The sequence below is a fragment of the Miscanthus floridulus genome, chromosome 8 (assembly GCF_019320115.1).
Source record: "Miscanthus floridulus cultivar M001 chromosome 8, ASM1932011v1, whole genome shotgun sequence".
In the NCBI taxonomy this organism is placed as follows: domain Eukaryota; kingdom Viridiplantae; phylum Streptophyta; class Magnoliopsida; order Poales; family Poaceae; genus Miscanthus; species Miscanthus floridulus.
The window spans coordinates 65,038,208-65,053,693 of NC_089587.1; the positions used below are offsets into that span (position 1 = coordinate 65,038,208).

The window sequence follows — 15,486 nt, forward strand, 5'->3', positions numbered from 1 at the left end:
TTGATGTTTATCCTTCCTCTAATGTGTGAGATTATACAACATACGCTTGAGAGAAACCATTAGTCCCATAAGATATAGACTAAACTCCCCCTCAATTTGTGCATACAAGAGTACAATTTGCTGGGGTTGGCTAGCCAGAACTTTGCTGGGTCGTTGTTGCCTCCGGCGTGAGAAAGTAGTAGCAGGCTATAGCAGCAGGTGGCCTTGCGTGAGTTGGAGTAGCGCTGCTTCTCTGCGAGCGCCGAGCGCGCGGGCCCTAGCGGAGGTGGCGGGCTTAGGGTAGGGAGCACAAGGCCGACGTACTTGCCCCTGGTGCCCAGCACCCGCCTCGCATGCGTCGTCGATCTTCCTGCACGCGGATGATGTGGCCACACGCGTGGACGTCGACCGGGCTGCGCGCTTCCTCGCGCGCCTCGATCACCTCCTCCGTGTTGATGGCAAGGCCCCGGGTGGTGTGGCCGCCGTGCCCGCCGCGGGGTCGTAGACGCCTCCTGCCGTCTCCATCGTGTCGTAGACATGGACTCGGAGTACCGGATCCGGAGGGAGAGGATAGAAACGTAGATGCCGTCCCCAACGCGATTAAGGTCATTTCTTCGACTCTCAATCTTCGTGAAGACTTTGTTTCTGGTTTAGAAATTGTTTCTTGGTTTTTTCCTTCTCTGTCTTCAGTAATTTCCTTGCCACGTCAGCCAAAAGCTGAAACTACTATAATTTCTCCATTGGGAGTGCCCTAAGAGGCATCGGTGGTTGAAGGCACAAAGATGACGACACATGTTGGTGACTACCAACCACTTATTCCTTTCACTTCACCTGGGAATTGGGACGTACTAACAGTGCGTAGTTTCAAAATTTCAATCACATGCTCCGGTGGTAAAAATAGATTCATGCACTGCATGGTTCGCTTTTCTCCTCTCAATAGAGCGTCAGAGAGGTTGGTGCGAGATTGAAAGCGCTCTCGATCAGGCAAGGTCGAGTGGTGGACTCGACACTGGGCGGGCGGGTACGGTGTCCAATCCGGTCATGGACATGGAAGGACAGGAGGGCCGGTGCTATTATTATTTCTTGCCCCTTGTCCCGTCCAGGTCCACCGCTCGCATCACGGACCCTCCTCCTCCTGGATTGGAAATCTGGAACATGGAACTGCTCTGCTCTCCGGACCCTCCTGGTACTCCAGAGGCCAGCATCGGTAAGATTCCGCGCCATTGTTGATGAGTGATATATGAGTACGCGAGCTCGTGAGCCGTGACCCAACGAACCAGCCAGCTTGCCGATGATGAGGCGACGACGACGGGTCGGCGTCAGCTTGCAGGCGGGCCGGGTTGTGGACGGTCCACGAGCCACCAAGCTGGCCACCAAACGATTATGTGGGCTTTGCGGTAGTCCGCCAGCCACAGAGTTATTGTCGCAGATAGTTAGTGGAACTGGTGGGCAAAGACACAAAGCCCGCTAGTGTCCGCAATACGGCTTGACGTACAGCAAGCAAGCACATACAGTAGGCACGTAGGAAGGCAACTCTATGGGCCACGGATCTATGCTACGCATGCATGCTGTGTACGAGCTGTTCGAGCAAATAGCGTATTACGGCGTGTACGAGCTGTTCGAGGGAACCAGCCAGGTGAGGACGAGCGCGTGGATTAGGCGGCCGGAGGAGGCGTTTCCGAGGCGCGCGCGGGCGCGGAGCGCCGTGGGGATGGCCTCGGGGTGCGGGTCCACCATGCCGCGATCGCCGCATCGGAGCTGGGCGAAGAAGAGGTGGGCAGAAGAAGGGGACGGCGGCGGCAGCGCTACCGTGCTAGCAGTAGGTTCGAGGACCATCGCAGACAACAGAAAGAATGCGGGTTCTTGCGGGTTTGTCCTCTTGTCCAGCGGGCTTTGCGGAGTGGACAATAATATTAGGCCACGAACACTTTGCAGCCACATCGGCCAGAAACAGCGTTCTCGCGGGGCGGCTATGCCTATGCGGGCTCGTGGAAAAACCCGCCCCGCCTGCAAGCTGAGGTCGGCGCATTATAGAATAGCTGGCCTCGGCCCAACCCCCAACCAGTACTTATTCCTTTCACTTCGTATCTAGCAAAGGAAATCACCGACGACCTGCTGGGTGCTAGGCTCGACGCATCAGCGACGGACGACGACCTTCGGTAGGGCAAGCGGAAGCGCCCGCCGCCACGATCGGGTATATACCTACCTACCCCGTTCACCCAGGACCTGCAGGATCAGGCACCACGTTGCCATCATCACCGGCCGGGAGCAAGGTACAGTTTATATAATATAATTTAAAACACGCATTGCAAAATATATTGTTTGCTACTGAAATCTGTCTACACAATTTTTTCCTCGAATTTTTCTACACAGGCGCCGGCCTTAGCTAGCTACTAGCAATCTACTGTGCACAAACACAAACACAAACACAAAAGAGAGCGCACAACAGGGAGATATATGACGACTTTCTCAAGTGCCCTGCAATGGTGGGAGGACTGGCAGCTGCGCATCCTCGTCTTGGGCAGCCTCGGTGTTCAGTGCTACCTCTCGTTGTTTGCCAGTTCTCGTAAGAAGCAGATCAGGCCCATGTACAGATTGCTCATCTGGCTAGCGTACCTAGGCGCAGATGCTCTAGCCATCTATGCGCTCGCCACGCTGTTTAATCGCCAGAGAAAGGCACAGCAGGAGCCTGTGAGTTGCAGCCGTGGGATTGTATATGAGAGCCGTGACCTAGAGGTGTTATGGGCCCCTATCTTGCTCATGCACCTTGGTGGACAGATCAACATATCCGCTTACAACATCGAAGACAACGAACTATGGAGGCGTCACATTCTAACTGCAGTGTCTCAGGTGAGAAAGAGAACAAAGAGGATTCGTGATATTTTGCAAAATTACAGCTCGTAGTTATGCTAAAGCTCCTGCAGCTCTAATTCAGTTGTGTGAAACTCCTCAGGTCGTCGTGGTCCTCTATGTGTTTTGCAAGTCATGGTCATCCTCTGCTGACAAGAGGTTACTAGCCGCAGCAATTCTGCTTTTTATCATTGGTATTTTCAAATGCTTCGACAAGCCATCGGCTCTCAAGAGGGCTAGCTTTAATAGTATAGTCACTACTTTTGATCCTGCCCCAAGGATAAAAACTGCCAAAAGAGAAGTTGAGCTTGAAGGGTACATACAAGAAGCACGGAGTTTTGTGCAACAGAACAAAAATCCTCCAGCACTGGATTCTGATAGCCGATCACCACACACGAAGCAACTCTCTGTGCCGGACAAATTATTTGTAGACTATGCATATGTCTATGATGACCGTCTCACTACCTTGAAATCCTTTTGGTTGCTGGACGAGAAAACCACTTACGACGCCATTTATGAAGGGCTCTCTGAAACTTTTAATCTTATTTATAAAAACAGAACCACGCCACGCTGTGGCAATATGTTTTCTTGCCTTATAATGTTTCTTAATCTCCTGTTGCCGATCGTGCCCATTTGCCTCTTCCACAGCAGCCACAAAACGGCTTATAGGGGAAGCGACATCAAGGTTACATTTATATTATTGTACACCACATACTTTTTGGAGATTTCGTCCTTTCTTACAATGGCATATTTTGATGAGGAGTGGTCAGACGGGGATGCCCAGCATAGCCTTATAGGATTCTTAGCTTGTAACAGAAAGCACGCAAGGCTCATGGGCATCGCAGAGTTCTTTCAGTGCAAAGGTTTGCTTGACACATATTTTGGCTTGATGTCCTATCACTCATCCAAAGACATTACAATGTTGGTTCATGAGCATGTTAAGGCTGGATGGATGAGTCATATAGCAGATATCGAGAGTTATTGGAGGTTCAGCGACAGCCGAGGCCAGTGGGCACTTGAGCGCAACGGCCGTGAAGAAATCCTTCTGGAGAGTATAGAGAAGCCATTCGATGAGAGCATCATTCTCTGGCATGTGGCCACGGATTTGTGCTTCTACAGCAGGGGCACATCTGGTAATTCTCAATGTGCTAGGATATGTAGACAAATCTCCAACTACTTGATGCATCTGCTGTTTGCTAATCCAGAGATGTTATTGCCTGGCAGCAGAAGGAATTTGTTCACAGTTGCTTATGATGAACTTGAGGCCGTCCTCCAAGGTGATGATGATCTATCACTGCTGGACGAAAGAGGACTTACACTAAAGATAATTAGCAAGGCAGAGTCTGCAGAAGGTTTTATTCAAGACTCATGGGTTCTAGCTCGAGAGTTGATGCGACTTGGTGATGACAACAAGATGTGGGAAGTAATCAAAGGTGTATGGATCGAGATGCTCTGTTTTTGTGCTGGTAGATGCAGGGGTTACCTGCATGCCAAAAGCCTTGGCTCCGGTGGAGAGTTCCTAACTTACATATCACTCCTAATGTCGCATGCGGGGCTAGAGACATATGCAGAGAGGCAGCAGAGGGTTCAGCTTCGGCTGCCGAAAGAGGCGAGGCAGCACATTGTGAGGGTAAACGCTATGAAAAGGGAAATACAAGAGGCTGCTTGGAACATGATGGGACGTAGAATGGAAAGAGCTGCTGGTGCATCTGCCGAGATCCAAGTTGTTATCTCCTAGAGTGACCAGTTTAATCATCCTTGTTGGTATCTTGTATATATATGCTCCAGAAGATACTACTTCATGTACTCCATTTTCATACTTGTTTGTGCTATCCTGTTATGCTTGCCTGTTCCGCTGCACTATTGCAAAAAATATATAGCACATACTGTATATTGTTTGGAGTACAAGTGCGATCTTAATGTTGATGTTTCATTGTTACCATGGTCTCGGTTATTCGTATTGGATTAAATTTCCTGAAGAAAATTTTCCTCCAATGTATACATTGCCTGTGTCGAATTACGACGCTCGCTTTTTCTGCTGACCGCTGCTAGTGGTAGACGTAGAGAGTAGCACGCCCCTGTCTCAATCCTTCCTGATGTCGCTGTGACCTGTGAGAATGGAGACGTTCCCGCCTGAGAGGCAGCAGAAGCTACGGTGCAGCTTCTGACCCGTACAACTGTTCCATGAATGCCGTTCGTGCTTTGCTCTGCCCTGTGCAGTGCTTCGTAACACATGACCTCCTGCGGTGTTGAAAGTTCCGGAAGAACTGTTAGTGGTGGATGGATGATAGGATGCACTATGCCGTGTGAGATTCTGGTGTGTTAAACAATGCATTACCGTGTACCTTGTATGTGAAGTAACAGTCCAATACTTGATAATAAGGTCGGGAGATTTTACCAGTCCATCAACTCATGCTCTCGCACGAGCTAGAACTATAAAAGATATATTTGTCTAAAAAGTTTATAAGAGATATACTATTTAATACATCTGACTAATAAAGAATTATTTATAATATATTATACTAGTTCATCAACCCATGCTCTGGCACGGGTTCATCTTAGGAGACACTAATAACTAATAAAAATTACTTATATTAAATGTTTTTCTCTTCACTAATGTTCTAAAATAATAGCCATAATAGATAGTCTATAGTCTATACTCAGTTTTCATAATCTATCAATTATTGATTTTTATGTATTTTTCATCCATATCCATCAGTTTTTTTTATTTACATAGCCCCTCTATTTGTCTCCAATATACATTTAGCTGAACCATTTGTTTAAACTATGATGGCTTTAGCTATAGTCTATATTTTGATGACATGAACCTAAGTTTTGATTCTTTTTCCCAAATTTTGAGGTTATTAATTGCTTAGATACAACAACTATTATTTACAATGGTGAATATAGTCTACCCATTTGATGGCAAAATGTTTTAGGTTTTTGTAAGAATTTTAGGACCTAACTTTTTTATTTCTAGAGGTTTCATGAGTAATAATTTCTAGGATTAATATTTTTTCTAGCATGATATGTATTTAAACATAAACTTAAAGTATATAAACTTTTATTTCATCACTTTATGTGATATCATAAAAAACTATATTTTAACTTTCAACTTTTGATCTAGTTGTTGTAATCTTTTATACATGTGTTAATTTGAAATTCCAATGCTTATTGTATGGTTTATTCAAAATTTCATTTTTTATTTTATTAAAATAATATTCTAGGTCTTAAGCTACCTTTTTAATTCTTACAATGGCATAAATAGTTGTTTCTAGCATGCAGCATGGTACTCAAGATGTTGAATTTATTATATTGTTTTATTAAATGAATAATGCTTGAAATGAAATTACTAATATTCATATGATATAATGTTTCAATCAAATTGTTTAAACTTTTTTCAAGATAACGACTTACAAAAATTTATTACCATGAGTATTAATATAACTTAAAGTGAATTGAAAGTGTCATTACTATGTGGTTTGCTAAGGATATTTTTCCACGCTTGATAAACTTATCAAATAAATATTTATCCTAATATATACATGTTTCCCTGGTCTACGTAGTGGAACATAAGTGTGTGCATAGTTTTAACTTAATAATGATAGAATTGTGTATTCCAATTAGCTTTGTGCATACATTGTACTTATAGATGTTGAATTATTTTTCATAGTAGCTTATATTAGCATTTACATGTAGATTTGAGAGATTTTTGCTAATTTTTATAATGGTTGAGATGGATAATTTAGGTACAAAATATATAGGTGTATATTACATTATATTATTATAAGAAACGTGACACCTAAGAGAGGGATGAATTAGGCAACTTAAAAATATACTTCTAACAGTGGCCTCTAATTTTCACCTCAGCAAAACCTATACAAATAAATAAACTAACTAAATGTGCAACTACGGTTTTGCTAGGTGTGTTGCTATCTCTACCACAAAAGAGTTACGTACCTTAGGTTCCAAACCAATCAACTAGCCTATTAAACTAAGTTAGGAAAGTATGCACGCACCCAAAGTACATAATATAAATGCGGAAGGTAAAATGGCGATAGAGATGCAAACTCTCGTCGACGACTCTGGTATTTTTACCGAGGTCTCGAGCTCACGCTTCCCCCTAGTCCTCGTTGGACCCCTCGCAAGGGCCAAGCTTCCGGTCGCCTAACTCCGTGGATAGCCTCGGGCTTTCCCCACGCACAAGTGGGTCTCCGATGTGCCTTCCGTCAAGCCTCTCCTGGACCGCTCCCCGCCGTCTTCACTATCAAGCTTTCGACCAAAACGCCGCAGGCTTTGTTCCCTCCATACACGGTGGCGGCCACACTACAAGCGCGGTTGGTGTGGTCTCATAAGACTTACAAGCCCTGTTGAGTACAACAATTGTGCGCGCAAGCACCGAGTGGTAAGAGGTATGCAAACCTTACTAAACACTAGGCCTGAACCTAGAGCAAGCACATAAGTGGTGGTCTAATCAACCAAAGCACTTTGCAAAGCAACTATGCTAATCACCGAATATTTCGCTAAACACTTTGGTGGCTAGAGCAACTAAAATTGAGTCTCAACTCATATAGCAATTCCTTGGGCTCTGACACCTTTGTTTTGGCCGGCCATGGGGGTATAAATAGGCCCCCAAGCAAATAGAGCCGTTGGACCTCACATGAGGCAAAACTGCCACCCATCAGACCAATAGGTCTGAACCGTCGGACCTTTTTCCCTACGGTCCGACACCCCCTCCTTCTATCCGTTGCGAGATGACCTTTACCGCTGTCGACCGTTCCCATTGCCCACCTCCCTGACAAGTGGGCTACAACGTCGGACGGTCCGATGCCCTCAAGGCGGACTTGGTCCAATGCCTCTGCAGTTCACCAGCAATAAGAGTCTCTGATATTGTAAACATACCAAAGACCTCATATCCAACATACACTTATCCCCAAAAGTAAGGCTCTTCCTTGGCAAGTGATTTTGTTCCGTCTCTTGCATGTCCCTCCGTATCTTTGATAGAGTTGATTCTACTATTTGTACGTGCAGTGGGTGTTCCTGGGCTGCCCGGGCGTCCTGTCACGCCTCCTCGGCGTGCCCCACATCGCGACGGGGGACCTTGTTCACGACGAGCTCGCCCCACCAGGTCACTTGCTGCTCAGGTGAGAGTGAGACACCTCTCCGTACCTCTAGGGTCCAGATCGGCCCCGTTCTGCTCTGCGCTGATCTGGACTTCGTTTTTAGTCGTGTGGATCAGCGACATGGTTGAGCTTATTTAACTAGAGATTTGAGGTCGCCTTAGGGTATCGAGTGTGGATCAGTACGCGAAATGCTTTAGATACGGAAAGAGAGAGAGAGATGGTTTTGGTTCGAGTGGCAGTCAAATTGTTGATACGGAAAAAGAAAGAGAGAGAGATGGATGTGTGGATGGATAAGATATATATGTGATATATGTTTGTATGAATTTATTTGTCATGATGGAATGTAAAAAAAAAAATTCAAAATTGCCGTTTTGGGTCACTTTCCTGAGTGCAATGGTCACAGCACTCGGCAAAGAATTTTTTTTTAAAAAAAAATTCAAACTTCGCCGAGTGCCGGACAGAGGGCACTCGACAAAGAAACTTTTTTAAAAAAAAAATTCAAACTTTGCCGAGTGCCGGCCAGAGGGCACTCGGCAAAGAAATTAAAAAAAAATAAAAAAATCTTTGCCGAGTGCTGTGACCATGGCACTCGGCAAAGAATTTTTTTTAAAAAAATTCAAACTTTGCCGAGTGCTGGGCAGGGAGCACTCGGCAAAGAAATTTAAAAAAAAATTCAAACTTTGCCGAGTGCCGGCCAGAGGGCACTCGGCAAAGAAATTAAAAAAAATCTTTGCCGAGTGCCTGAAGGTCTGGCACTCGGCAAAGAAATTTTGTAAAAATAAAATAAAAACTCTTTGCCGAGTGCCTGCAGGGTTGGCACTCGGCAAAGAAATTTTTTTAAAAAAAATAAAAAATCTTTGCCGAGTGCCTGCAGGGTCGGCACTCGGCAAAGAAGTTTTTTAAAAAAAATAAAAAAATCTTTGCCGAGTGCCTGAAGGGTTGGCACTCGGCAAAGTGACCGTCAACGGGACCGGCGCCGTGACGGTCGCTTTTCTTTGCCGAGTGTCCCCGAGACACTCGGCAAAGCCTTTGCCGAGTGCCCGATAAAAGACACTCGGCAAAGAGGGCTTTGCCGATCAATTTTTTGCCGTGTGTTCTTTGTCGAGTGCCGCACTCGGCAAAGGCTTTGCCGAGTGCAATTTGGCCTTTGCCGAGTGCTTCAGACACTCGGCAAAGAGCCTGAATCCAGTAGTGTATGTTGTGGAAATCAAACTCAAAACATCATATTTTTTTCATTCTACAACACTTATTAGGGAGAACTTGAATAACATTTGTTGTTCCCATTGCAATGCACGGACACATAAATCTTTGTGCTAATAAGACAACAGGTGTGAGAAGTGACGGGACCGTTTTTTTTTTTGTTTGTTTCAATCAGAACCAGTGACTAGGCTGGACGCCGTGACAACCTGATGTACCTTCAAGAATTCCCGGCCGGCACCCTATGATCCCTTGCAGAAACCAGAATATCTGTTTGGGTGAAGGTGATGATGTTCCAAGGGGACCCCGTTCCTTGCTTGGGTATTCAATTAGGGTGTGTTTGGTTTGAGGGTTTGAAGGGGTTGGAATGTGATGGACCCAGTTGGGGAGGTGTTTGGTTGAAAAGGTAGTGGGTTGGGTTCATCCCAGTAAGAGAATATTCCCCTCAAATACGGGTTGGATGCATCCGCCCAAAACGAGCGGACGCATCCAACCCACATGCACGGCGGCGTCCTCCGTTTCCTGCACGAGAGGAGGAGCTGGCGCGAGGGGCGCGGGCCTCGGCCTCCGGCACCGCACGAGGCTGCTCCGGGCGAGCCGCGCATGGGGAGAGGCAGGGGCTGGTGGAGGCCGGCGGGGAGAGGCAACCCACATATACTACATAACACTATAGATTGATGCCCGCAAACCAGTGCACAGCACAGACTAATTAATTTGCCTGTGAGGCCAGAGCGTGCATGTGCATACAATGGGCTTCTCAAATGCCGTGCAATGGTGGGAGGACTGGCAGCTGCGCATCCTTGTCTTAGGCAGCCTTAGCGTTCAATGCTACCTCTCGTTATTTGCCAGTTCTCGTAAGAAGCAGATTATTATTGCTTGCCCCTTGTCCCGTCCAGGTCCACCGCGCGCATCACGGAGCCTCCTCGTGAGCCGTGACCCAACCAACCGGCCGGCTTGCCGATGATGAGGCGACGACGACGGGTCGGCGCATTGTAGAATAGCTGGCCTCGCCCCAACCCCCAACCACTTATTCCTTTCACTTCGTATCTAGCAAAGGAAATCACCGACGACCTGCTGGGTGCTAGGCTCCACGCATCAGCGACGGACGACGACCTTCGGTAGGGCAAGCGGAAGCGCCCGCCGCCACGATCGGGTATAAACCTACCTACCCCGTTCACCCCAGGACCTGCAGGATCAGGCACCACGCTGCCCTCATCGCCGGCCGGGAGCAAGGTACAGTTTATATAGTATAATTTAAAACACGCATTGCAAAATATATTGTTTGCTACTGAAATCTGTCTACACAAATTTTTCCTCGAATTTTTCTACACAGGCGCCGGCCTTAGCTAGCTACTAGCAATCTACTGTGCACAAACACAAAAGAGAGCGCACAACAGGGAGATATATGACGACTTTCTCAAGTGCCCTGCAATGGTGGGAGGAGTGGCAGCTGCGCATCCTCGTCTTGGGCAGCCTCGGTGTTCAGTGCTACCTCTCGTTGTTTGCCAGTTCTCGTAAGAAGCAGATCAGGCCCATGTACAGATTGCTCATCTGGCTAGCGTACCTAGGCGCAGATGCTCTAGCCATCTATGCCCTCGCCACGCTCTTCAATCGCCAGAGAAAGGCACAGCAGGAGCCTGTAAGTTGCAGCCGTGGGGATGTAAATGAGAGCCGTGACTTAGAGGTTTTATGGGCCCCTATCTTGCTGATACACCTCGGTGGACCGATCAACATCTCTGCTTACAACATCGAAGACAATGAACTATGGAGGCGTCACATTCTAACTGCAGTGTCTCAGGTGAGAAAGAGAACAAAGAGGATTCGTGATATTTTGCAAAATTACAACTCGTAGTTATGCTAAAGCTCCTGCAGCTCTAATTCAGTTGTGTGAAACTCCTCAGGTCGTCGTGGTCCTCTATGTGTTTTGCAAGTCATGGTCATCTTCTGCAGATAAGAGGTTACTGGCTGCAGCAATTCTGCTTTTCATCATCGGTATTTTCAAATGCTTCGACAAGCCATCGGCTCTCAAGAGGGCTAGCTTTAATAGTATAGTCAGTACTTTCCATCCTGCCCCAAGAACAAAAACTACCAAAAGAGAAGTTGAGCTTGAAGGGTACATACAAGAAGCACGGAGTTTTGTGCAACAGAACAAAAATCCTCCAGCACTGGATTCTGATAGCCGATCACCACACAAGAAGCGACTCTCTGTGCCGGACAAATTATTTGTAGACTATGCATATGCCTATTATGCCCGTCTCGCTACCTTGAAATCCTTTTGGTTGCTGGACGAGAAAACCACTTACGACGCCATTTATGAAGGGCTCTCTGAAACTTTTAATCTTATTTATAGCAAGAGATTCCAATTCGATGATAAAAACAGAACCACATCTTCCTTGGGCAATCTCTTTTCTAAACTTATAATGTTAGTTAATCTCCTATTGCCAATCGCACCCATCGGCCTCTTCCACAGCAGCCACAAAAATGCTTATAGGGGAAGCGACATCAAGGTTACATTTATATTATTGTACATCACATACTTTTTGGAGATTTCGTCCTTTCTTACATTGATATATTTTTACGTGGAGTGGTCAGACAGGGTTGCCCAGCATAGCCTTATAGGATTCTTAGCTTGTAATAGAAGGCACGCAAGGCTAATGGGCATCGCAGAGTTCTTTCAGTGCAAAGGTTTGCTTGACACATATTTTGGCTTTATGTCCTATCACTCATCCCAAGACATTACAATGTTGGTTCGTGAGCATGTTAAGGCTGGATGGATGAGTCATATAGCAGATATCGAGAGTTATTGGAGGTTCAGCGACAGCCGAGGCCAGTGGGCACTTGAGCGCAACGGCTGTGAAGAAATCCTTCTGGAGAGTATAGAGAAGCCATTCGATGAGAGCATCATTCTCTGGCATGTGGCCACGGATTTGTGCTTCCATAAGAAGGGCACATCTGGTAATTCTCAATGTGCCAGGATATGTAGACAAATCTCCAACTACTTGATGCATCTGCTGTTTGCTAATCCAGAGATGTTATTGCCTGGCAGCAGAAGGAATTTGTTCACAGTTGCTTATGATGAACTTGAGGCCGTCCTCCAAGGTGATGATGATCTATCACTGCTGGACGAAAGAGGACTTACACTAAAGATAATTAGCAAGGCAGAGTCTGCAGAAGGTTTTATTCAAGACTCATGGGTTCTAGCTCAAGAGTTGATGCGACTTGGTGATGACAACAAGATGTGGGAAGTAATCAAAGGTGTATGGATCGAGATGCTCTGTTTTTGTGCTGGTAGATGCAGGGGTTACCTGCATGCCAAAAGCCTTGGCTCCGGTGGAGAGTTCCTAACTTACATATCACTCCTAATGTCGCATGCGGGGCTAGAGACATATGCAGAGAGGCAGCAGAGGGTTCAGCTTCGGCTGCCGAAAGAGGCGAGGCAGCACATTGTGAGGGTAAACGCTATGAAAAGGGAAATACAAGAGGCTGCTTGGAACATGATGGAAAGAGCTGCTGGTGCATCTGCCGAGGTCCAAGTTGTTATCTCCTAGAGTGACCAGTTTAATCATCCTTGTTGCTATCTTGTATCTATGCTCCAGAAGATACTACTTCATGTACTCCATTTTCATACTTGTTTGTGCTATCCTGTTATGCTTGCCTGTTCCGCTGCACTGTATATTGTTTGGAGTACAAGTGTGATCTTAATGTTGATGTTTCATTGTTACCATGGTCTCGGTTATTCGTATTGGATTAAATTTCCTGAAGAAAATTTTCCTCCAATGTATACATTGCCTGTGTCGAATTACGATGCTCGCTTTGTCTGCTGACCGCTGCTAGTGGTAGGCGTAGAGAGTAGCACGCCCCTGTCTCAATCCTTCCTGATGTCGCTGTGAGAATGGAGACGTTCCTGGTGCAGCTTCTGACCCGTACAACTGTTCCATGAATATGGTGGATGGATGATAGGATGCACTATGCCGTGTGAGATTCTGGTGTGTTAAACAATGCATTACCGTGTACCTTGTATGTGAAGTAACAGTCCAATACTTGATAATAAGGCCGGGAGATTTTACCAGTCCATCAACTCATGCTCTCGCATGTGCTAGAACTATAAAAGATATATTTATCTAAAAAGTTTATAAGAGAGATACTATTTAATACATGTGACTAATAAAGAATTATTTATAATATATTATACTAGTTCATCAACCCATGCCCTGGCACGGGTTAGAATCTTAGGAGACACTAATAACTAATAAAAATTACTTATATTAAATGTTTTTCTCTTCACTAATGTTCTAAAATAATAGCTATAATAGATAGTCTATGGTCTATACTCAGTTTTCATAATCTATCAATTATTGATTTTTATGTATTTTTCATCCATATCCATCAGTTTTTTTATTTACATAGCCCCTCTATTTGTCTCCAATATACATTTAGCTGAACCATTTGTTTAAATTATGATGGCTTTAGCTATAGTCTATATTTTGATGACATGAACCTAAGTTTTGATTCTTTTTCCCAAATTTTGAGGTTATTAATTGCTTAGATACAACAACTATTATTTACAATGGTGAATATAGTCTACCCATTTGATGGCAAAATGTTTTAGGTTTTTGTAAGAATTTTAGGATCTATCTTTTTTCTTTCTAGAGGTTTCATGAGTAATAATTTCTAGGATTAATATTTTTTCTAGCATGATATGTATTTAAACATAAACTTAAAGTATTTAAACTTTTATTTCATCACTTTATGTGATATCATAAAAAACTATATTTTAACTTTTAGCTTTTGATCTAGTTGTTGTAATGTTTTATACATGTGTTAATTTGAAATTCCAATGCTTATTGTATGGTTTATTCAAAATTTCATTTTTTATTTTATTAAAATAATATTCCGGGTCTTAAGCTACCTTTTTAATTCTTACAATGGCATAAATAGTTGTTTCTAGCATGCAGCATGGCACTCAAGATGTTGAATTTATTATATTGTTTTATTAAATGAATAATGCTTGAAATGAAATTACTAATATTCATATGATATAATGTTTCAATCCAATTGTTTAAACTTTTTTCAAGATAACGACTTACAAAAGTTTATTACCATGAGTATTAATATAACTTAAAGTGAATTGAAAGTGTCATTACTATGTGGTTTGCTAAGGATATTTTTCCACGCTTGATAAACTTATCAAATAAATATTTATCCTAATATATACATGTTTCCGTGGTCTACGTAGTGGAACAGAAGTGTGTGCATAGTTTTAACTTAATAATGATAGAATTGTGTATTTCAATTAGCTTTGTTCATACATTGTACTTATAGATGTTGAATTATTTTTCATAGTAGCTTATATTAGCATTTACATGTAGATTTAAGAGATTTTTGCTAATTTTTATAATGATTGAGATGGATAATTTAGGTACAAAATATATATATAGGTGTATATTACATTATATTATTATAAGAAACGTGACGCCTAAGAGAGGAGTGAATTAGGCAACTTAAAAATCTACTTCTAACAGTGGCCTCTAATTTTCACCTCAGCAAAACCTATGCAAATAAATAAACTAACTAAATGTGCAACTACGATTTTACTAGGTGTGTTGCTATCTCTACCGCAAAAGAGTTAAGTATCTTAGGTTCCAATCCAATCAACTAGCTTATCAAACTAAGTTAGGAAAGTATGCATGCACCCAAAGTACATAATATAAATGCGGAAGGTAAAATGGCCATAGAGATGCAAACTCCCGTTGACGACTCCGGTATTTTTACCGGGGTATCGAGAAGCTCACGCTTCCCCCTAGTCCTCGTTGGACCCATCGCAAGGGCCAAGCTTCCTGTCGTCTAACTCCGTGGATAGCCTCGGGCTTTCCCCATGCACAAGTGGGTCTCTGATGTGTCTTCTGTCAAGCCTCTCCCAGACCGCTTTCCGCCGTCTTCACTATCAAGCTTTCGACCAAAATGCCGCGGGCCTTGTTCCCTCCATACACGGTGGTGGCCACACTACAAGCGCGGTTGGTGTGGTCTCGCAAGAGTTACAAGCCCTGCTGAGTACAACAATTGTGCGCGCAAGCACCGAGTAGTAAGAGGTATGCAAACATCACTAAACACTAGGCCTAAACCTAGAGCAAGCGCATAAGTGGTGGTCTAATCAATCAAAGCACTTTGCAAAGCAACTATGCTAATCACCGAATATTTCGCTAAGTACTTTGGTGGCTAGAGCAACTAAAATTGAGTCTCAACTCATATAGCAATTCCTTGGGCTCTCACACCTTTGTTTTGGCCGGCCATGGAGGTATAAATAGGCCCCCAACCATATAGAGCCATTGGGCATCAC

The 15,486-nt window shown here is 44.3% G+C and overlaps 2 protein-coding genes across 4 annotated transcripts; both read left to right on the forward strand.

Moving 5' to 3' along the window:
- Positions 1 to 2,436: 2,436 nt before the first annotated feature.
- Positions 2,437 to 7,977, forward strand: LOC136469240 (uncharacterized). Its single transcript, XM_066467517.1, has 3 exons — positions 2,437 to 2,829; positions 2,933 to 4,552; positions 7,861 to 7,977. Exons 1-3 carry the CDS (start codon positions 2,437 to 2,439, stop codon positions 7,975 to 7,977), a joined length of 2,130 nt encoding a protein of 709 aa, XP_066323614.1.
- Positions 7,978 to 10,243: 2,266 nt separating this feature from the next.
- LOC136472353 (uncharacterized) lies at positions 10,244 to 12,851 on the forward strand. Of its 3 annotated transcripts, none has more exons than XM_066470068.1 (4): positions 10,244 to 10,382; positions 10,483 to 10,947; positions 11,051 to 12,104; positions 12,196 to 12,419. In XM_066470068.1, exons 2-4 carry the CDS (start codon positions 10,555 to 10,557, stop codon positions 12,291 to 12,293), a joined length of 1,545 nt encoding a protein of 514 aa, XP_066326165.1. In that variant the 5' UTR covers positions 10,244 to 10,382; positions 10,483 to 10,554; the 3' UTR covers positions 12,294 to 12,419. The 3 variants fall into 3 exon arrangements, with proteins under 3 accessions (XP_066326165.1, XP_066326166.1, XP_066326164.1); XM_066470069.1 differs by having other exon boundaries at positions 12,199 to 12,419; XM_066470067.1 differs by having other exon boundaries at positions 10,245 to 10,382; positions 11,051 to 12,851.
- The last annotated feature ends 2,635 nt before the right edge of the window (positions 12,852 to 15,486 follow it).

What these genes read in the sequence shown, in the direction of transcription:
- LOC136469240 (XM_066467517.1), top strand. Translation starts at nt 2,437, where the DNA reads ATGACGACTTTCTCAAGTGCCCTGCAATGGTGGGAGGACTGGCAGCTG. An exon ending in TTCTAACTGCAGTGTCTCAG is followed by an intron (nt 2,830 to 2,932) that starts GTGAGAAAGAGA and finishes GAAACTCCTCAG; the next exon opens with GTCGTCGTGGTCCTCTATGT. An exon ending in GTGCATCTGCCGAGATCCAA is followed by an intron (nt 4,553 to 7,860) that starts GTTGTTATCTCC and finishes TTGTACGTGCAG; the next exon opens with TGGGTGTTCCTGGGCTGCCC.
- LOC136472353 (XM_066470067.1), top strand. Translation starts at nt 10,555, where the DNA reads ATGACGACTTTCTCAAGTGCCCTGCAATGGTGGGAGGAGTGGCAGCTG. An exon ending in TTCTAACTGCAGTGTCTCAG is followed by an intron (nt 10,948 to 11,050) that starts GTGAGAAAGAGA and finishes GAAACTCCTCAG; the next exon opens with GTCGTCGTGGTCCTCTATGT.